Source organism: Piliocolobus tephrosceles, chromosome 8 (genome assembly GCF_002776525.5).
Source record: "Piliocolobus tephrosceles isolate RC106 chromosome 8, ASM277652v3, whole genome shotgun sequence".
Lineage (NCBI taxonomy): Eukaryota > Metazoa > Chordata > Mammalia > Primates > Cercopithecidae > Piliocolobus > Piliocolobus tephrosceles.
The window spans coordinates 3,856,829-3,875,909 of NC_045441.1; the positions used below are offsets into that span (position 1 = coordinate 3,856,829).

The 19,081-nt window shown below is 57.4% G+C and overlaps 2 protein-coding genes and 1 pseudogene across 4 annotated transcripts in view; 1 reads left to right on the forward strand and 2 right to left on the reverse strand.

The window, feature by feature from the left end:
• Positions 1–19,081, forward strand: part of C8H7orf50 (chromosome 8 C7orf50 homolog) — a 121,493-nt gene that overhangs the window by 36,453 nt on the left and 65,959 nt on the right. The gene's annotated exons all lie outside the window — the stretch shown is intronic.
• On the reverse strand, positions 586–1,467 carry LOC111523696 (annotated as a pseudogene). The gene is made up of 2 exons (XR_002725594.3): positions 1,229–1,467; positions 586–975 (listed from the first exon to the last, which is right to left on the reverse strand). The product of XR_002725594.3 is annotated as an uncharacterized LOC111523696 (transcript).
• GPER1 (G protein-coupled estrogen receptor 1) lies at positions 586–3,500 on the reverse strand. The gene has a single exon (XM_023188492.2). It carries the CDS (start codon positions 2,674–2,676, stop codon positions 1,549–1,551), a length of 1,128 nt encoding a protein of 375 aa, XP_023044260.1. The 5' UTR covers positions 2,677–3,500; the 3' UTR covers positions 586–1,548.

Below are 19,081 nucleotides of genomic sequence, written 5' to 3' on the forward strand. Positions count from 1 at the left end.
AGCTTTAAACAGAACGGAATCGCAAACACGGGAAAAGTGAAGGGGTAGTGCAGGCGGCTCGTTCCCTTCACCCACACATCCCGGCTCCCTGCATGGGTTTCTGTGAAGAGGGGGCCGCAGGCGCTGGTTCAGGTGCACCTTGGTAACATCAGGGACAGCTCCTGCCAGGTGGGCGAGGTGGGAAGGAGGGGAGCAACGCCAGGATCCGGCCCGGCGGTGGGAGGAGCAGGAACCTTCCCGCCTGGGTGCCGCAGAGTGCTTGGGCCTCGCACGTGGCCGAGAGCCTGCTAGAAAGACAGCTTAGGTTGCACAGGCTACTGGACAAGGCTGAGCCCTGCCTCCTACATTCATGGGAAACTCGTCATGGCACCCAAGCATGACACAGAAGTGCCCCCACAGCATTTTGGACAGCCTGGAAATGCCAGGTTAGGTCCGGTTGGCCGGACTCAGAGGCTGGCCTTGTGAAACTTTTCGGGGGGCAGGGGAGGGCTGTGTTTTCTGTGAGCGGGGAGGCATTCTCCCGAGAGCCCCATGCCCACCCCACGTCTCACCCCACTTGGCAGACCCCCAAGACAGAGCCTCTGGAAGGATCCGCACATGACTGTTTTATTGACAAAGGCTGAACATCACCAGCCTCGTCAGCTTTTCTTACATGTTATGGGAAGGTTTTTATATCATCACCGCAGTTGTCCCCAGCTGTTATTTCTGTAGAAGCAAATTCGTCAGCCACACGTGCTGGAGTATTTCATTGTCCTGGCACCCAACTAGCCCACATGGCAGCTCGCACGGTCCCAGTCCACATGAGTGCAATTGCCATGACGATGTCAACAAGCAGTGACTGAACCGCCTCAGAGCAGGCGGCAGACGCTCGGCAGAGGGGCCTTCCTGCTGCTCTGGGCCGAGGACCTCGCAGGCCTGGCGAGGCCGCGCAGCGCCATTGCTGCCATGCTGGAAGATGGAGGATGCTCAGGCATGCACCAGAGCAGTGTGTTTTCCTTTTCCTCTTTAACTCGGCGGTGCGCCAGCTAGCTCACACCTCATGCGTTCCAGACCGTGGGTGCAGAGGACACACCGCAGCATCCAGCTCAGACCCACTAGCGCCTTGTGTCTCCAGCATTAGTTCCCCCACGGTGGCAGACTTGCTTTAGGGTTACGTGTAACTGAGTTGCTTCACCCACAGTGGCCTCTCCGTGTGCCTTTTGTGGTAGAGGGTGTCGGAAACGTTTCCTGTGGCGGCAGGCAGGGTGTACGGGGAGGACCTGGGCGACAGGCTGGTCAGCACTGACGTTTGGACCCTGCGGGGCGAGCGTTTTGGGATTGTAGCAATTCTCTGTGAGGAGTGAGGAGTGCAGGGTCAAGGAGGACCCGTTGTGAGGTTTCCTTAGCAGCCCCAGGGTGACCAGGCAGGTGTGACTCTTGCGAGGCCCTGAGGAGCCGGAGCCACGTCTGACAGCGGTTTAGAGACATGACGTGGCCGTGCCTTGTGTCCACCCGGGTGCGTGCAGCTCCCGAGTCACACGCCGGCTGGGCTTCTGCGGCCGAGGCTGTCTACACGGCACTGCTGAACCTCACGTCCGACTGCTCAGTGCTGTCTGGAATGACGGCCTTCAGGGCGGCGTGGCAGAAGCGGTTCAGGGCCGGCAGGTTTGTTTTCTGCTCAATGTACAGCCTCAGCTTTTCCCTGAAGGTCTCCCCAAGAAAGCTGTATATGAGGGGGTTGAGGCAGCTGTTGGAGAATGCCGCGAGGTTGACGATATGGCCGGTGAGGGGGTGGGCGTGGCGGAAAGACTGCTTGCAGGGAGCGGCCCCAGGCTGCGTCCGCTGCAGGAGGTGCACGCTGATGAAGACGTTCTCCGGCAGCCAGCAGACGAAGAAGACCAGCACCACCGCGAGGATCATGCGGAGTGCCTTCTGCCGCCGGGGCCGCAGCCCGCGGTGCCGGTGTGCCCTGACCAGCACCCGGACGATGAGGGAGTAGCACAGGCCGATGATGGCGAAGGGCACGATGAAGCCCAGCGTGACCTCGAGCCACTGCACCTCCCGGACGTCTGCGAAACAGAAGCAGGCCTCATCGGTGTGCTGCAGGTGCACGGCGGTGAAGGGCACCAGTGTGGCTGACACAGATGCCATCCAGATGAGGCCGCAGCTCAGCCGGGCGTGGTGCTTGGTGCGGAACAGGCTGCAGCGCATGGCCCTGGCCAGGGCGATGTAGCGGTCGAAGCTCATCCAGGTGAGGAAGAAGACGCTGCTGTACATGTTGACCTGCAGGAACAGCGACATGAAGGTGCACAGCACGGCGATGTCGTAGTACTGCTCGTGCAGGTTGAACACCTCGATGAGGGAGTCGGCCACCAGGATGAGGTCCGCCACTGCCAGGTTGATGAAGTACAGGTCGGGGATGGTCATCTTCTCCCGGAAGCTGATATTCACCACCAGGATCAGGATGTTGCCCACAAAGCCAATGGGGAAGAGGAAGATGGTGTAGAGGCACGAGAGGAATAGGCCGATCACGTACTGCTGGTGCTCCGAGAGCTCGCCCGTCCCGTTTGCCAGGGCAGCGCCCAGGAGCGGGTGGGACAGGTTGAGCTCGGGGGAGGTGGTGTTGGGGGCTGCAGGCTGCATGGTGCCCGGGTACATCTCCAGGCCCACGCCCCGGGCTTGGGAAGTCACATCCATGTCTCTGCACCGTGCAGCTTTCAAGATTTGCCAAAAGGCTCCCAGAGCTCTGTTTTAAACAGCGAATCCATCTTTAGAAAGAAGCGTGATTCTCCTTGAAGTGAGCCCGGCATTTGTCAGCCAGGAAGCTCCCCACGAGGAGTGGCTCCTGTGGTGGTTTGGGTTGGGTTTGTGAACGGCAGCGAGTGGGAAGAACAGATGCTCCGCACACTGGCCTGGCACGTCTGTGGAGGCCAGGGCCCTCCGCCTGCTCGTCCGGCAGGCGTCCCTGCAGGTGTCAGCCGCCGTGCACTGGCCTGCGTGGAGACGCTCACTCTCTGGGTACCTGGAGAAGCAACAGGAGAGAATGAAGCCTCATCGAGTGGCCCCAGCTTTGGGATAAGGCCCGCCGCCCCGACTGGGTGTCTGTAGGGTCTGGGTGTGTCAGGAGCACTGGGGAGGTCAGAACCTCAGCTTTATGAGCTCAGGCTGTGGTTGAGCTGAGGTGGAAGAGTCACCTGTGGGAAGTGCACGGCCTTCTTTCCTGCAGGTCCCACGGCCACTCAGCTGCAGCTGGAGGTTGGATGTGGAGAACCCCCACAGGCAAGGTGTTCTCTCCTTTTATAGCCACAGAGCAGGCCCAGGAAGCAACGGGGTGTGGGCTTGGCCACCCCAGGAAAATGGCGTTTGTGAGGAGAGGGGAAAAATGCATTTCAGCAGCTGATGGAGAAGTAAAACAGGAAGGGAAAGCCCAGTGTCTCTGGAAGACAGTGGGTCCGGAAAACTGGACATGGGAGCAGAATCATCTCTTACAATAAAATAGATCACAGAAGTTCAGCGGTTTCCTCATGCTAGTTGTATGTTTAGGTACCAAAAATGAAACTTATTTTTGTAATATAAAGTGAAAGGGGTCATTGTTTTGGGAAATAATATTTTAAGTTTTTATTCCATGTTTTAGCAAATTATTGTAAAACCTAATATATTTTTGCAATGCTGTTTATAACCTAGGAAGAAACTCCAAGGAGAGAGTCCCTCCTGAGCTTGGCTTCTGCAGGGAGGGAGGAGTGGGCCGCCTGTCCATGGCAGTGCCTTCACCCTGCTGCGCGTGGGGAGGGTCCTGTCACCTGCCCCGTGTCACTCTGGCCCTGCCGTGAGTGGGGAGGGTCCCGTCACCTGCCCCGTGTCACTGTGCTCCTGAAAGTTCTCTCTGCAGCAGGCCACGGTCTTAACCTGCAGACACTGGCAGTCTCTGGGGACCTGGGGGCTGTCACAGCTAGGGGGGTGCTGGTGGGGCCAGGGCTGCCGCCCAGCTCCCTACAGTTCCTAGGACAGGTGCCCAAGCCCAACAGAGAATTACCCAGCCCAGATGGTGCTGGTGCCCTGGAGTAAACTAACACTTCAAAATGGGTTTGAGTTGTTTTTCCTTTGGGAGTTTTCATTTCACCCTTTGAAATCATTAGGAGTTATTGTTTTGAATGTGTTTTGCTTTTTTTTTTTTTTTTTTTGTCACCCAGGCTGGAGTGCAGTGGCACAATCTCAGCTCACTGCAACCATTGTCTCCGGGGTTAGAGTGATTCTCCCTCCTCAGCCTCCTGAGTATCTGGGATTACAGGTGTGCATCACCACACCTGGCATGTTTTATATTTTTGTAGAGATGGGGTTTCACCATGCTGGTCAGGCCTGTCTCAAACTTCTGACCTCTAGTGATCCACCCACCTTGGCCTCCCACGGTGCTGGGATTACAGGTGTGAGCCACCATGCCCGGCCAGGGCTTGTTGTTTTGAAGTGCTACAAAACCAGACTAGCGATTTATTGACCTATCGCTTGAAAATACTTCTTTAAAAAAAAAAGGCTGGCCTATAATCCCAGCACTTTGGGAAGATGAGGTGGGAGGATTGCTCAAGTCCAGGAGTTCGAGACCAGCCTGGGCGACATGGCGAAACCCTGTCTCTACTAAAAAAGTACAAAAAACGTAGCTGGGCATAGTGGTGTGCGCCTGTAGTCCCAGCTACTCGGGAGGCTGAGGTGGGAGGATCGCCTGAGCCCGGCAGGTAGAGGCTGCAGTGAGCCGAGATCACACCACTGCACTCTAGCCTCAGCCGAGATCACATCACTGCACTCTAGCCTGAGCAACTGGAGTGAGACCCCATCTCAAAAAAAGGCGGGTAGGGGAAGACAAGATAAATCACTGCCTCAGTGTCACTTTTTCTAAAAGTACTCAATCACCTTCACTTAGCTGGGGCTGATGAATTTGATTTTAGTATTTTGCACTCTTGATTCCTCTTTAGTAGATAATGCCATCGAGCAGCATAAATGCCTCTGTTCTCAGGCTCTGTAGGGAAGGTTGAAAGACTTCGCATTCAGCCTCTATATTTAATTTCTTAAAAACGGCACAGAGGACTTCTTTTGCTCTTTCAATGTAGAAATTCTGGAAGGTATTAGACCGCAGCATGGCAGGAAGTTTAAAGGTGGACAGAACCCTTAACTTATGTTTGTTTTCTTTCCTTATTTTGTTAAATGAACTCTGAGGGAAAAATAGTTTAAAACCGAGCCATGCATTTCTTTCCCATGTACATCGAGTCATTTAATCCTTGGCAGACACCAAGAAGATATGGGACCTGGTGTCTGACGTGTCCTGGTGTCTGATGGGACCTGGTGTCTGATGTGTCCTGGTGTCTGATGTGTCCTAGTGTCGATGTGTCCTGGTGTCTGATGTGTCCTGGTGTCTGATGGGACCTGGTGTTGATATGTCCTGGTGTCTGACGTGTCCTGGTGTCTGATGTGTCCTGGGCGAGAGGAACCCAGTGTGCCGTTCACCACTGGCCCCGTGTCCTCCCTGGAGGTGTCCATGGAGTTATAAACAGTGTGACACCTCATTTCAGATTTCCTCTGCTTGTCATAGAGAAATAAAGCCACACTTTAGTCAGCTCTTAAGTCTGCATCTGTCAAAAGGCGTGTGGCCCTCCCAGGACTTCAGGATTGGTGAGAGTGACCGGGGCGCCACAGGGCAGGGCAGAGTGGGCACCCTCGTTTTCTTGAAGTGAGACATGTTCTTGCTGGGACAGAACGTGACGGAATACTGGGTCCTACTTTCAGCACGTGTTAGAAAGGCCATCCAGGCAAAGCCCCTGCTGCAGTCATGCTAAGACCACCGGAGCTCCGTGGGAGAGGGGTCTGTACCTTGAGTTTGGGAAGCTGGGTGCTGCTCTCACCAGGGGGTGAGGTGTCTGTGCATGTCTGCATCCAGCTGTTCCCATAACAGGACAGCGGCCTGGGTGGCACCACCCCCACGCGCCCCTAGTGAGTGGTATGGCACCGCCAGGCCGAGGCTGAGTCCTACCTGGGTTGCAGCCCCTTCCGTGCTCCTGGAAGCCTCCTCGGTCAGGCCCATCAGGCTGGAGGTGCACTTGGAACCCAGCTGCAGGAGGTGTGCCTCTGTTGGACCTGCTAAATGCCTGAGCAGGGCTGGAGAGAGGAAGAGACCCGCCCTGGGAGCCCGCGAGGGAAGGTTCCCGGCTGGCCGGCGGGTGCGTCCTCCGTCTGAGCCTGCCGGCGGGTGCGTCCTCCGCCTGAGCCAGTGAGTCTGCCCCTTGGCACAGGGCTTTATAGGCCCCCTCCGCCTGCTCCTCTCTGGCTGGGCTCTGGGCGGCCTCCTCTGAAAGCTAGCGTTAACCATTTTTTTGCTGGCCTTTTTTCTCCCACACTTTGACAATCAGCTCAGTTCCACTAGACTTATTTTTATAGAAGTTTAACTGCTTTTCTTCACCCACAGATACAAACCTTTCTTTAAGTTTGAAGGCATCATTCTAGCTATTGTGTATCCTTTAGGTAATAACCTGTCATCCTGGGTTGAAGCAAGCAATATTCTTGTTTTTGCAACTGACCTGCGTTAAACACTAAATTTTGTAATTGACTTAGTAGCATGTGCATGATACATAAAGAATTTAACTTAGGAATTACACAGACATTTGCAGAGAGAAATGTAATCCCAAGAAATAGCAGGCATTTCTGACAAGTAACTTAGGAATCTGAGTACTGGTTGAGCATCTGGAAATCTGAAGTCCAGAGTGCCCCACAGTCCGGCACTGTTGGAGCCTCGCGACTCAAGTGGAAAATTCCACAGCTGACCTCGTGTGGCGGGCTGCAGCCCCAGGCACAGTTCAAAGTTTGTTTTATACATGAAATTATTAAAAGTGTTTTATAAAGTTACTTTCAGGCAGTGTGTGTAAAGTGTGTATGAAACACAAATGAATTTTGTATATAGCGTTCTCATTCTGTAGCTGCAGGTCAAAATCTGCAAAAATCTGAACTCCGAACTCCTCCGGTCCCAAGCATTCAGATGAGGGACCCTCAGCCGGTAGTTTTCTCTGAGTGTTGGCCGGGCCTCGGGTCCCGCCTCCCGCGCTCGCTGCAGAGGCGTCGGAACTTACCTGCCGGCCAGGTGTTGGTGGCCTCTTCCCCAGCAGGCCGCGTCCGTTGCCCATGGTTGCGGATTTCACAGCCTCCACGGCCTCGTGCGGGCGGAGAATAAACCTCCCTCCGCGGACTCCCGGGGCCTCCGAACTGCCTCGTGCGGGGCGGCCGCCTCCGAGTGCGCCACCTGCTGGCCATTCGAATTTCAGCCGCCGCTTGGGGAACCCTGGGCTGCCCCGTGAGAGCAGAGCGAGGCCCCCCAACACTGGCATGGGCTGCCCAGGCTGAGGCGGTCCTCAGGCACTGCCAGCCCCGGCTGTCCAGGCCGAGGGGTGAGTCTTTCTCCCAACGGAACTTCAGCGAATCTCACTCCTACTTCTGGGTGTCGTTTTCCCTCTGTAATGTTTTCAAGCGGTGAGATTGGATCCTTTGTCCGCTGAGTATGAGTAATGCGGCTGCTGCAGCCTGAGGCGCGGTTCAGAGGCCTGCGTGGGACCCCTCCCCACCCTCACCAGGAGAGCTGGTGCAGGCAGAGGAGTGGGGTGCTGGGCCTCCAGGTGCACCGGGCCCCTTGGGGCCTGCCAGGGAGTTGGCTGCTTGGTGATGTTTGGTTAGGAGCCTGTTGCAGAGGTGCCTCAAGGCATCTGTGCAGTAGCAATTTAAAGTCTTACAGATGTGGCCGGGCGCGGTGGCTCAAGCCTGTCATCCCAGCACTTTGGGAGGCCGAGACGGGCGGATCACGAGGTCAGGAGATCGAGACCATCCTGGCTAACACGGTGAAACCCCCGTCTCTACTAAAAAATACAAAATACTAGCCGGGCGTGGTGGCGGGCGCCTGTAGTCCCAGCTACTCGGGAGGCTGAGGCAGGAGAATGGCGGGAACCCGGGAGGCGGAGCTTGCAGTGAGCTGAGATCCGGCCACTGCACTCCAGCCTGGGCGACAGAGCGAGACTCCGTCTCAAAAAAAAAAAAAAAAAAAGGTCTTACAGATGTGTATTTTAGAAAACATACACACATTTTCTAAACAGAATGCTGTGTTAAATTTCTAATGGAAAAATACTAATATGTGGAGTTTTTTCCAGCAGTAGAAAGTTGACAACTCTAATATGTACCTTTTTGTATTTGGATGGTAAAGAACTGATTTGCTCTTAGACTTTTTTTTGACCAGTTGTGAAGTTGAGATGATTTCAGCATTAAAAATGCCCGAGACACCATTTTAAAAGATGTGAGTCATGAGAAAGTACAGAAAAAAATAAATAAAATAAAAATTCAAACCTTGAAATAGCCGAGACATGTCACTTAAAAATAGCTGTGCCCTGCTAGTGCAAACCCATGGCTTCTGGTCTCTCTGCCTGTCCCAGCAGCTGAGGAAGAGCTCAGCTCCCAAGCTCTCCTCCACTGACGCGCCCTGGGTGAGGAGCCTGCCCTGGACGGGCGAGTGGCTGATACACCTAGATTTCCTGCTTGCAACATAGAATTAGCCAGATCGGGGCATCTGGGTCTTGGAGCCCAGCCTTCTCCTGTAAGCACTGGGCGGGTAAGTAACTTGTCAGCTACCGTACAACTGCGGGTGTGAGAGACAGGGCCCAGACTGCAGGAACTTCAGTCCCCAAGACCTACTTAATACTTGCATGGGTGACAGGATGGGAGGAATCTCGTGGACTGTTTGTAAGGTGTAAAGACCTTTCGCCAATTTTTAAACCTGACTTTTTTTTTTGAGACAGGGTTTTGCTCTGTTGCCCAGGCCAGCACGCAGTGGCCTGATCTCACCTCACTGCAGCCTCCACCTCCCAGGCTCAAGCCATCCTCCCACGTCGGCCCCTGAGAGGCTGGGACTACAGATGTGAGCCGCTAATTTTTTGTGTGTGTGTGTGTGTAGAGAGAAGGTCTCACTGTATTGCCAAGGCTGGTCTTGAACTCCTGGGCTCAAGTGATCCTCCCGCCTCAGCTTCCCACAGTGTAGAATGTGACATTGAACACATGCATCCTGGGTGCTGGGTGCTGTGCCTGGTGCTCTGCGTGCTTAATCTCAGGTCATCCTCCTTCAGAGCCTCTGAGGCACTTCTCCCTGTCTCATGGATGCAGAAACTGACTGCAGGGAGGTAGTGTCACCTCGGCTTCACAGCCAGCCAGGAGCGGATCTGGGAGTGGCCGGCTGACTCTCAGCACATGATCTCGGCCCGTACACCAGAGGCGTCCTGGGTCAATAGTCATCTTGTCAGGCAGATTTCCTTGTTGAGTTTGATGTCGTGAATTTTTAAGAAGTGAACATATTTTCCTGTTTATCCCCAGAATAGAATAAAAGGAAAGAACTTCAAGGGGAATTTCATCTGATCATTGCTTATTGAGTTAAACACGCACGCAGCCAAATATCAGAAAATACATAGAGAAAAACACGCACAAAGTAAGGCAGTGCGTCTCCGGCTTCAGGAGCCCTCCTGAGTGAATGCTCATGTGGGAAACCTTGGCCCTCGCCTTTCACCCTTCAGTCCTCGCGTACAAAGCCCAGTCCTTGTGCTGAGAGGCTGCAAACGCAGGGCCTGCGTTGCCTTCCCGGCACCCCTCACTGCCAGCGCTGACTGACTGAGTGACCCCTTCCTGCTCCTTGTCCCATCCCCAGTCCTCTCCTGTGCCCTCCGTGGTAGGCAGCAGCACGGGTCCCCCTGACTCTGCAGGAGCAGAGCGCTCAGGGAGTTGCATGTTGCCGTCCAAACAACCCTGGTCTTCAGCGTTGCCAGCTCCAGCCCGGGTTCCACTTCCTCACCCCACGTGCAACAGCTGTGTGATACCGGGCAACATCTCCAACCTTCCTGAGCCTCAGCGCCCATCTGTGCAGTGGGGGCGCGTGGGTCTAACGGTTCCGTGAGATACCACACACCCATTGTCTCTGCTGGGCGGAGTGAGGCTTCCCTTCCCACTGCTGCTCCTTTTCAAGGGGAGCGGTCCACCGGGGGCAAGGGTGGGGCGGCACTGCCTGAGATGAGCCCAGTCCTGGCTCATTCGCGTCTCCCCCATAGGCACAAGGGAGGGAGCAGTCAGTTGGAGGTGCTCACAGTATCACACGCCGGATCCACCTTACAGGGGAGACATCAAGGTGTGTGTGGAAGGAATTTTAGAGCTAATACAGGCTGGAAGACAGCCCGAGGTTCAGAGAAGTACACCGTGTCTCACATGCCAGGCGGATACATTCTCCGATGATCCAGAGTCAGGGGAGTCCGAGAGCCCCTTCCCACGCCCCCGGGAGGGCATTGCTGGCTTCCCCTGCCTCCACAGGACATGCGGGAGCACCCTTGGGCATCCGATCCTCACAGGCCTGGAGCGTTAAGTGGACACACACCAGCAGCCCCTTTACAGAAAGAGCCCAGGTCCCAGGGAGGCTGTGTGTGGTGTACGCGGGTCTCCCCGCTCCGGTGGCAGGCCGGGTTGGAACTCTGCTCCGATTTCTGCGTTCTGTGCCATATCCTGACCTTCGGGACATCCTGTGACCTCCCCTCAGACAGACCTGCCATGACTTCCATCTGTTCCATTCCGGCCTGGGGAGGTTAGCTGCTGTCAAGCCCACGGTGACTTCGTGTCTCTTGTTCCTTCAGAAGCACGCAGGCCATGGCTGCATGCCAGGTCGGAGCCTTTCATTCAGGGTGTGTGCCTGCCCAGCCCGGAAACAGTGCGGTGAGGGGCGGGGCATCCTGGTTTTCTGCTGTGCTGCCTGGCGCTGGTGGACGTGAGCATGTCGGTGCCGCCGTCCTGTCCCTGCCTGGTGTCCGCAGTGGGAGGGCCCAGTTAGGGCGGGTGTGTGCTGTCCACAGCATGCTGAGCATGGAAGGGCAGGTGCTCCCATCGTCCACAGCTGTGTCCTGGGCAGTGCCGGCCTCCACACGCTCATCTTTTTTTTTTTTTTTTTTTTTGAGATGGAGTCTCACTCTGTCGCCCAGGCTGGAGTGCAGTGGTGCGATCTCCACTCACTGTAAGCTCCGCCTCCCGGGTTCCCGCCATTCTCCCGCCTCAGCCTCCAAGTAGCTGGGACTACAGGCGCCCGCCACCTCGCCCAGCTAGTTTTTTGTATTTTTTTTAGTAGAGATGGGGTTTCACCGTGTTAGCCAGGATGGTCTCAGTCTCCTGACCTCGTGATCTGTCCGCCTCAGCCTCCCAAAGTGCTGGGATTCCAGGCGTGAGCCAGGGCACCCGGCCCGCTCTCTCGTCCTCTATCACTTTCCCTCACAAGATGGAATTTACTGTGCTCAGAGACCATCCCGCCTGTCAGCCCCTTGGCGTGGCTCCAGCACTGAAAGTGCGTGCGGCTGCTGGCCCACAAGACAGTGGTGGTTTTGCAGGTCTCCCAGCAGGGCCTCCTCAGTGGTTGTGGGGAGCATTCTGGGTGTGTCCTTGGGTTCTCTGGGAGCGCCGCGCCAAGGGCAGCTCACAGAAGAATGGGCGGGGTGGCGCTGGCCGAGCTCGGCCTGCGGGGACCCTCCGCCCCCAGGAGCACGTGGCGGAATGTTCCAGGAGAGGCCAGCACCTGGGCCTTGTCCCAGCCCCACCTCAGTCACTACCAGGCAGTTCCTCAAGGAGCCTCGGGGAGGCTCCTCCCACCCCCCCCCCCGCCCCCCAGTCTGATTTTATCTGTTTGAAGGCAGGACCTCATGAACCCTTTCTTTGGATAAATGCAAATGATACATCCTCTCTTCAGTGGCACCGCACTCCCCGGTGCTTCCTTAGTTTTCTGCGGGCGCTGGATCTTCCCCTCGGTGTGAACATGGAACGCTGCCCGTTCTCTGTGTCCAGATGGTTACAGGATGGGGCAGTGGCAGGAGCTGGTCACAGGACCAGGATCACGCAGCACCTGCCCTGCCCCCCAGGGCCACCCCAGGGGCTGTGATATCCTCTGGGGGGCCCACCCCGTGAAACCTGCTCTTCTGGAAGTGGCAGGCGTCTCTGCCCGTCGGCGGCCTGGCCGGCTCTGGGTCTTGGGTGAGAGTGTGGTGCGTGGCCCATGCCGGCCCCTCCTCCTGTGAGCCTGTCCCTGCCACTCACGGCTCCTGTTCAACCCCATTCACTTTGGTTTTGAGTTGGGATGGAGCATCCCCTGCTCTGAGTGACTCAGGCCAGACGGCCCATGAGGAGTGCGCTGTAGAGTCCTGTGCACGCAGCGCCCTGGGGTCCCACCGTGATGTGCCTCACAAGCACCTGGCCCCCGCCACCCCCTCTCAGCCCGCGGGGCGCTGCGGAGCCACACGCTGGCCTTGCCGCGAGGGGACGTCCGCCTACACCCTACGGTGATGAGTGGTTCCCAGGACTCCGTGTGGCATGGAATGAAGAACAATGGCCAGACTGAGAGGAGGTAGTTTGGAATGTTTGTTTAATTAAGGCAAATTGGAAAGAAGATCTTTTCGACATGGACTGCAGGTCTGAAAGCCGTGTGAGGCTGTCCAGAAGTCCCATCCCGGCGACTGTCAGCTGCACGCGCTTCGTGTGGGAGTGCGTGCTCCTGTGGGGCGGTGTTTGTGGACGTTGCCGTCAGGTGCTGTCCCTGTTCGCGGGGTCTGCCCTGCTCTCCCGTGTGGTCATAGCCAGGCCCAGCCACCTGGTGGGTGGGGGGACAGGCGCACACCTGAGCTTGGCCCCGAGAGCGCAGTCTGGAGCTCAGATGAAGGCTGCTGCCTGCTTTCTCCTTATTACTGGGCTTTTCTCGTGGACAGGAGGGGCCCCTGCGCAGGCAGAAGAAAGCCATGGCTTTGAGAGGCCTCCCTGACCCTCCCCCAAGCTGTACCTTGTCTGGGTCGGGGCTCCCAGGTTCCTCGGTTGACTCTGGCTTCACAGCCCGTCGGCTGCGTATGGGATGAGGTCCTGGTACCCGGCTACCGACCGACATAAGCGTGACCTGAGCCATGGGTCTCAGCTTCCCCGTCTGCATGGCGGGTGCCAGCGCAGGCTTTCTGTCTCCAATCTGTGCTGCCCCCTCGCTGCCACCCCTGCGCTGTGCCAAGCCCCGCTCAAGCCCACTGTGTTTGTACTTAGGTTTTGTTCTGGTTCTTCTGCCCGGGCTCTACAAGGAAAGGGAAGAATTCTGAGTGGCCCCAGACAGGCTCTTCCTCCACCTTTCATGGCCCCCTGACTGGGGGTCTTAGGAGAGAGCGGTCCTCACAGTTATCTCTGAGGCCCTTTCAAGTCCCGGCCTGGCTAGGTTACTCTGGTGGAGCAGGGGTGGATGTGCTTAGCTCACCCCTACCCGGCCTGGGCACCAAGCCCGTCTCCCGGCGGCACTGCCCGGCATAGTCCCCCGGCCCTGGTGGCGCTGGATGATGGCACGCTGGGAGGGACCAAGCCCTTTGGGAGCCACAGGTTGCAGCCTTGCTGGGCTTCTGGGTGGGGGATGTGCCCCCCTCTTCTCCACTGCTGCTGCTCCATAGTCTAAGAGACAGAGTAACAAATGCAGGGCTGTGCCGGCTCCAGCTTGGCCGGCCTTCCTGTTCTTCCCACCTGGCCCCCTGCACCCTGGGCCTTGACGGCCTGGCACCTTCTCCCCTACCTTATCCCCAAAGGCAGTACAAGCAGAGGGGGATGAGGTACAGGGCCCAGGCCAAGCGGCTGTCAGCTCCCCCCTCTCACTGAGAGCTTCCCACATGAGTGGCACTTTGTAGACAAATCACCATGATCCTCTGCAGCGAGGTTATGGAGTCAGAGGGATGAGGTCATGCTGCTGGTACCCATCTGCTTCATGATGTGACCGCCATCTGAGCCTGGGTGCCTTGGCCGAGAACCTGTACTTTTCAAATAGTCATTTCTAAGAATTTGTGTGCAGTAAAATACTCCATTTGGCGTTCACCACAGAGGCATCTAGTCTCAAAAGCACTGTGTTTGCAGGCAGCGCACAAACCGTTCTGTTCCAGACTCCTCGGCCCCTCCCTCCCCCCAACATGGCCGCCGCAGCTGCACTCTGCTCCCCTGATAAAACTCCCCAGGCCGTCACGCGGGTGGCACCTGTGCGTGTGGAGCCTCTGAGCCTGGCTGTCCCTATGCCTCCTGCACTCGATTGCGTGTCATGTCGCACACGCCGAGAGGCCCACTGAGCCCGGGGGCTGTGCCACGATCTGCGTTCGGCCGCCGTGGGAGCCACTGAGCATGGTGAGCTGTGCCGCGGTCTGCATCCAGCCGCCGTGGGAGCGATGTTTGAGTTCCTTCCAGATTGTGTCTATTATAAAAGCTGCTTTAAATGTTCACATACAGGGTGTCGTGTGAGCGTAATTTTATTTTGGGTGGATCGCTAAGATTGGGCATTGCTGGTTCTTATAGTGAGTGCACATTTAGCTTTATACAAAGCCTCCAAAGTGGCCACTCCGTTTTGTGTTCCCGCTGGAACCTGTCCTTCTAACCCCAGCAAAAGCGAAGGGTCCTTCTGAGCCCCGGAATTCCCTAGGAGGAGGGGCCGGCCCTTCACAGTCCGTTTTGGTGGCCGGTTTCAGGCCAAGAGCCAGGGGTTTGTGGGACTCGTTGCTGAGCCACGCAGAGGGGCTGCCAAGGTCAAGCTTGGGGCCTGGGGGAACTCCCCAAAGCCGGGACCTTGAGAATTGTGTGTTCTTGATGGCAGCATTGGCTGTTGCTGCTTAAACAGCCCTTCAGAGAGGTTCTAGAAAGCATGGCCCCCACTTCTCCATCGCCGCTTCCCCAGAGCTGGGAGGCCGGGGACTCCAGTGGTGAGGGCTGGCATCTCCTGTAGGGCCCTGTGCCTCCTGGAGGGCATCCGGGAGTCACCCCTGCCCCTGGGCCCTCCCGGCCCCCGCCAGGGCCTGCCCACCACGGAGCCCCTCAGAGGAGCCACTGCCCCTGCCACTTCCTGTCACACGTCTACACTGGGCAGGGCGGGGAGTTGTGCACATTCACTCAGCACACTGGTTTATTGAATGTTTTCCAGGCCTCCTCCTGGATTTTATTATCATTTTTAATGGATAAGTAGTTATAGGCTGTGGTGGTAGCTCATGAAACCATCTCCCCAGGGTGGACAGTTGAGTGGCTTCTGAACTGCTTTTCCAGGCCTGAGCTTGTTTTTCAAACCATCCCAGGATGGTTCACAACTCACTGTTTCTGTGCAAGAACAGCATAAGCTTTTGAGGTCACAGTTCTCTCGTGTGATTCGGGGTGTCCCCATAGGGAGGTAGACAGCAGACGAGCAGCTGGGCGTTGCCTGCCTGGGGACCCAGGATGGCCATGAAGGTCTGTGGCTGCCCCTCCCCGGCCTCAGGTCTGTCCCTGTGGCCCGCGGGTCTCAGCTTCGAGTGGCTTGGGAGGTTTGTTTGCGGATGTTGGCTTCCTGCTCCTTCCGTAGCCACTTTCATGTCCTGTTTGTCCTTGTGGTCCTGGCCCTCCCTCTCCACAGGCCTCCTCACCTCCTCTGCCGGCCATTCACCAGCAGTCTCGACAGAGCCCTGACGCACTGGGGTGGGGGGTGGAACTGACTGTTTGGGGGAAGGCTGAGCTGGGGCTTGAGGGGCACCTGGCCAGCCAGAGCCAGACGGGTGAGCCGCAGGCCCTACCCCACTCCATGTGCCTCTCACAGAGCTCCCAGCCTCTGTCTGGAGCAGGCACTGTCCCGGGATCCCAGTGGGCAGGCAGGCACACGGCCTGGCTGTGAGTTCTGCATGGTCGTAAGGCGGCGAAGCCCAGGTTTTCACTGGGCCAGCCTGTGATCCTGCAGACTAGCCAGCCCCCCGGGAGCGCATTTGGGCCCTGTCATGAGCATCTTGGTGGGACTCTGAGGAGATGAGATCAACCTGGCGCGGGGGGCATTAGGCCTCACCTGTGGTCACAGGAGTGTGGGGTGCAGGAGCATCGCGCAGGACTCCCACCCGAGCGCAGCGCCTGCCTTGTGCAGAGCCTGGCTGGGGCCCCTGCTTGCTGTGGAAGGTTTAACCCCAAGTCCCATGGGGCCCCCTTCCCAGGCCTTTGTCCTCTGAAGCCGCTCACACCACACTCACTGCAGGTAAGCCACGTCTGGCCTGCCCGTGTGATCTAGGAAAATTCAAACTAGCCCTGGTACAAGGCAGCCAACGTAGTACTGCAGAGGGAAAAGGTAGTGTGTGCTTGTGCACGGGGCACCTGAGGGCTTGCAAGTCCAGAAAGCAGCCCTGCCAGAGCTGGGTGCGGTGGCTCACGCCTGTAATCCCAGCACTGCGGGAGGCTGAGGTGGGCTGATCACGAGGTCAGGAGATTGAGACCATCTTGGCTAACACAGTGAAATCCCGTCTCTACTAAAAATAAAAAAAAAATTAGCCGGGCGTGGTGGCGGGCGCCTGTAGTCCTAGCTACTCGGGAGGCTGAGGCAGGAGAATGGCATGAACCCAAGAGGCACAGCTTGCAGTGAACCAAGATCGTGCCACTTCACTCCAGCCTGGGTGACAGAGTGAGACCCCCTCTCAAAAAATAAAAATAAATAAAAATAGGACCTGAAAGCCCCCAAGAAGACCAGGGAGAAGCGCTCAGGCCTGTGTAAGCCCAAGAGTGCCTTCCTCGGAGCCTCTCATACGGTCCCGAGCCAAGGGCCAGCGTTGGCATCCGGCCCAGACTGGTAGTCTCAGCCCTCTGCCCCCAACAACAGGGTACCCAGAACAGCAAGAGCTCCAGACGGGACATCAGGTAACCTAAGTCTTGGCTGCAGAGCAGGGGCCAGCCCCTTGCTGACCAGCCTGCAAGCCTGTGCCGGGAGTGTCACCCGGGGGTTGGGTGTGGGCTGTGCAGGAAGTGCGGCTAGAAGGCAGGTCCTCTCCCCAGCCGGGCGAGGCATGCGCGTCCCCATGCTGTCCTCCCCCGGCTTTGCTGAGAAGGCTGCGGCACTGGGCTGGGAAGAGTCCTGGCTGAGGCCACCGGTTCCTGAAGGGAGAGAGCCCTGCCAAGTGGAGGAAAAGATCTTGGACATTAATTCAGAGCCAGCTTCCTTCCTCTGCAGTTTTTCCCAGGGCCAGCCCTGTTGGAAACTGAAAGTGTAGACCTTTCTTACATCCCTCCCCTGCGCTCATGCCCTGTGCATGACGCTTGTCTGTATCAGGGGAACCCTCTCAGGCCTCTTTACACGGTGCCCAGCTCGCCTGCAGTCTCCAAAAACCAGCACGGCACATCCAAGGGAAGCCCCTGGTGCCACAGGGGACTCTTCCCCAGATCCTGTGCCTGGGAGGGAGGTGCTCCCCAGCCTCCTGCTGAGCACCATGCGGGCTCAGGAAAGGGTGCTCCTTGCAGCCTCCCTGGCCATGTTCCTCCCTGGCCTGCTCCTCCTTGGTGGTGCTCCTCCCTGCCGTGTACCACGCTGCAGTGCTCCTCTTACCCTTCTAGCAGGTCTGACACTTGTTCCGGCCGATTTTGCAGCCCTAGCTCTGCCATGTTGGCCTCCCCCAGTTGCTTGTCACCTAGACCCCCGTGGTGTTTGACAAGGCCCCGGGCATGAGTGGGTCTCCCCGAGCTCCACTGCGGATCACCTCGTCCTCTGGTCCTTGGGCCTGGCCTGGCTCGGTGGACTCAGCCACTGGAGCTGGGAGTGGGGCACCCTGGAGAGGGGCAGCCCCTGGCTTTGGTGACTCAGACTCTGCTGTTCCTACCTGAGATCAGGAGGTTTTTTTTTTTTTTTTTTTTTTAAATAAATGTGACCCGATTTGTTGTGTGGCCTCAGTCAGCTTCCAGAGCCCTAAAAACGGTTGTTTCTTTTCCTTTTTTTTTTTTTTTTGAGACAGTCTCGCTCTGTCGCCCAGGCTGGAGTGCAGTGGTGCGATCTCACTGCAACATCTGCCCCCCCGGTTCAAGCGATTCTCCTGCCTCAGCCTCCCGAGTAGCTGAGATTACAGGATACTGCCACCACGCCCGGCTAATTTCTGTATTTTTAGTAGAGACGGGGCTTCACCATGTTGGTGAGGCTGGTCTTGAACTCTTACCTTGTGATCTGCCCACCTCGGCCTTCCTAAATGCTGGGATTACATGCGTGAGCCACCGCGCCCGTCCTAAAATGGTTGTTTCTAACCATCCGTCCAGCTTGTTGTTGCTCAGATGGCCTAGGAGCCATACCCCCCACCGTGTTTGGTTCCCTGGAGAATTCAGCGAGGCCAGAGGACAGGGTGTGTTGGACAGAGGTGGCGGCAAGGCTGCTCCTGGGATGCTGCAGGGCCCTTGCACAGACCTTTTGGTCCTTGGTCCATTCTCCGCCCTCTCACGGCCCACACATCTGCAGTCACAAGGAGGAGCCCCCCAGCTCACGCGTCCTCTTGCTCACCATACAGGGTGGCCACCAGGCTGGAGGGACATCTGCCCTGTGCTCAGCCCTGCCCTGGGCTCTGCCCACCTTGCTCCCTGCTCTCTGATCTGCAAGAGGAGGAAGGCCAGAGCTGATGACACGTGGGTGGGTCCCTTGAGCGGCTGCTTGGCAGGCTGCGTGGCATCCCAGGCACGGGCCTCACCTCCCCAGCTGCTGTGCTGTTTCTTCTTAGTCTCTTCGGTGCCTCTCCTGGCCTTGGGCGCCTCTCCTGGTCTTGGACGCCTGGGCGACCTCAGAGCATGGGGCCCGGGCCGTCGGACACAGAAGCCTTGGGGATTTGCAGGTTCTTGCCCAGCAGCGTTTCTGAGGAAGGCGGTTTTGGGGTATCTCCAAGTCTCCCAGCGCTGCTTCCTTGCCCCCTGCCCCACCCTGCTGACTGGCACAGTGGCTGTGGTCACTGAGCGCCTCTGATTTGCCGAGGGCCGTGTGCTGCCGTCCACGCTGCCTGGTTGTAGTTGATGCAGCCCTGTCCCCTGGGTTCCGTTGTTGGGATTGTCGTTTTGTAGATGAGGAGATTGCAGTTTAAAAAGCACCTGTTGGAGAGGCTTGGCCAGTCCCTGGAGGGGAGGGAGGAACGTGCTCCTCGGTGGCGAGACACCTGCTGCCAGGTCCTGTGCTGTGGGACACGGAGAAGGGTGCGGGGTCGGGGGGCGTCACGGCTGTGGGGTCAGGGGACGTCACGGCAGCGGGGTGCGGGGTTGGGGGTCACAGCAGCGGGGTGCGGGG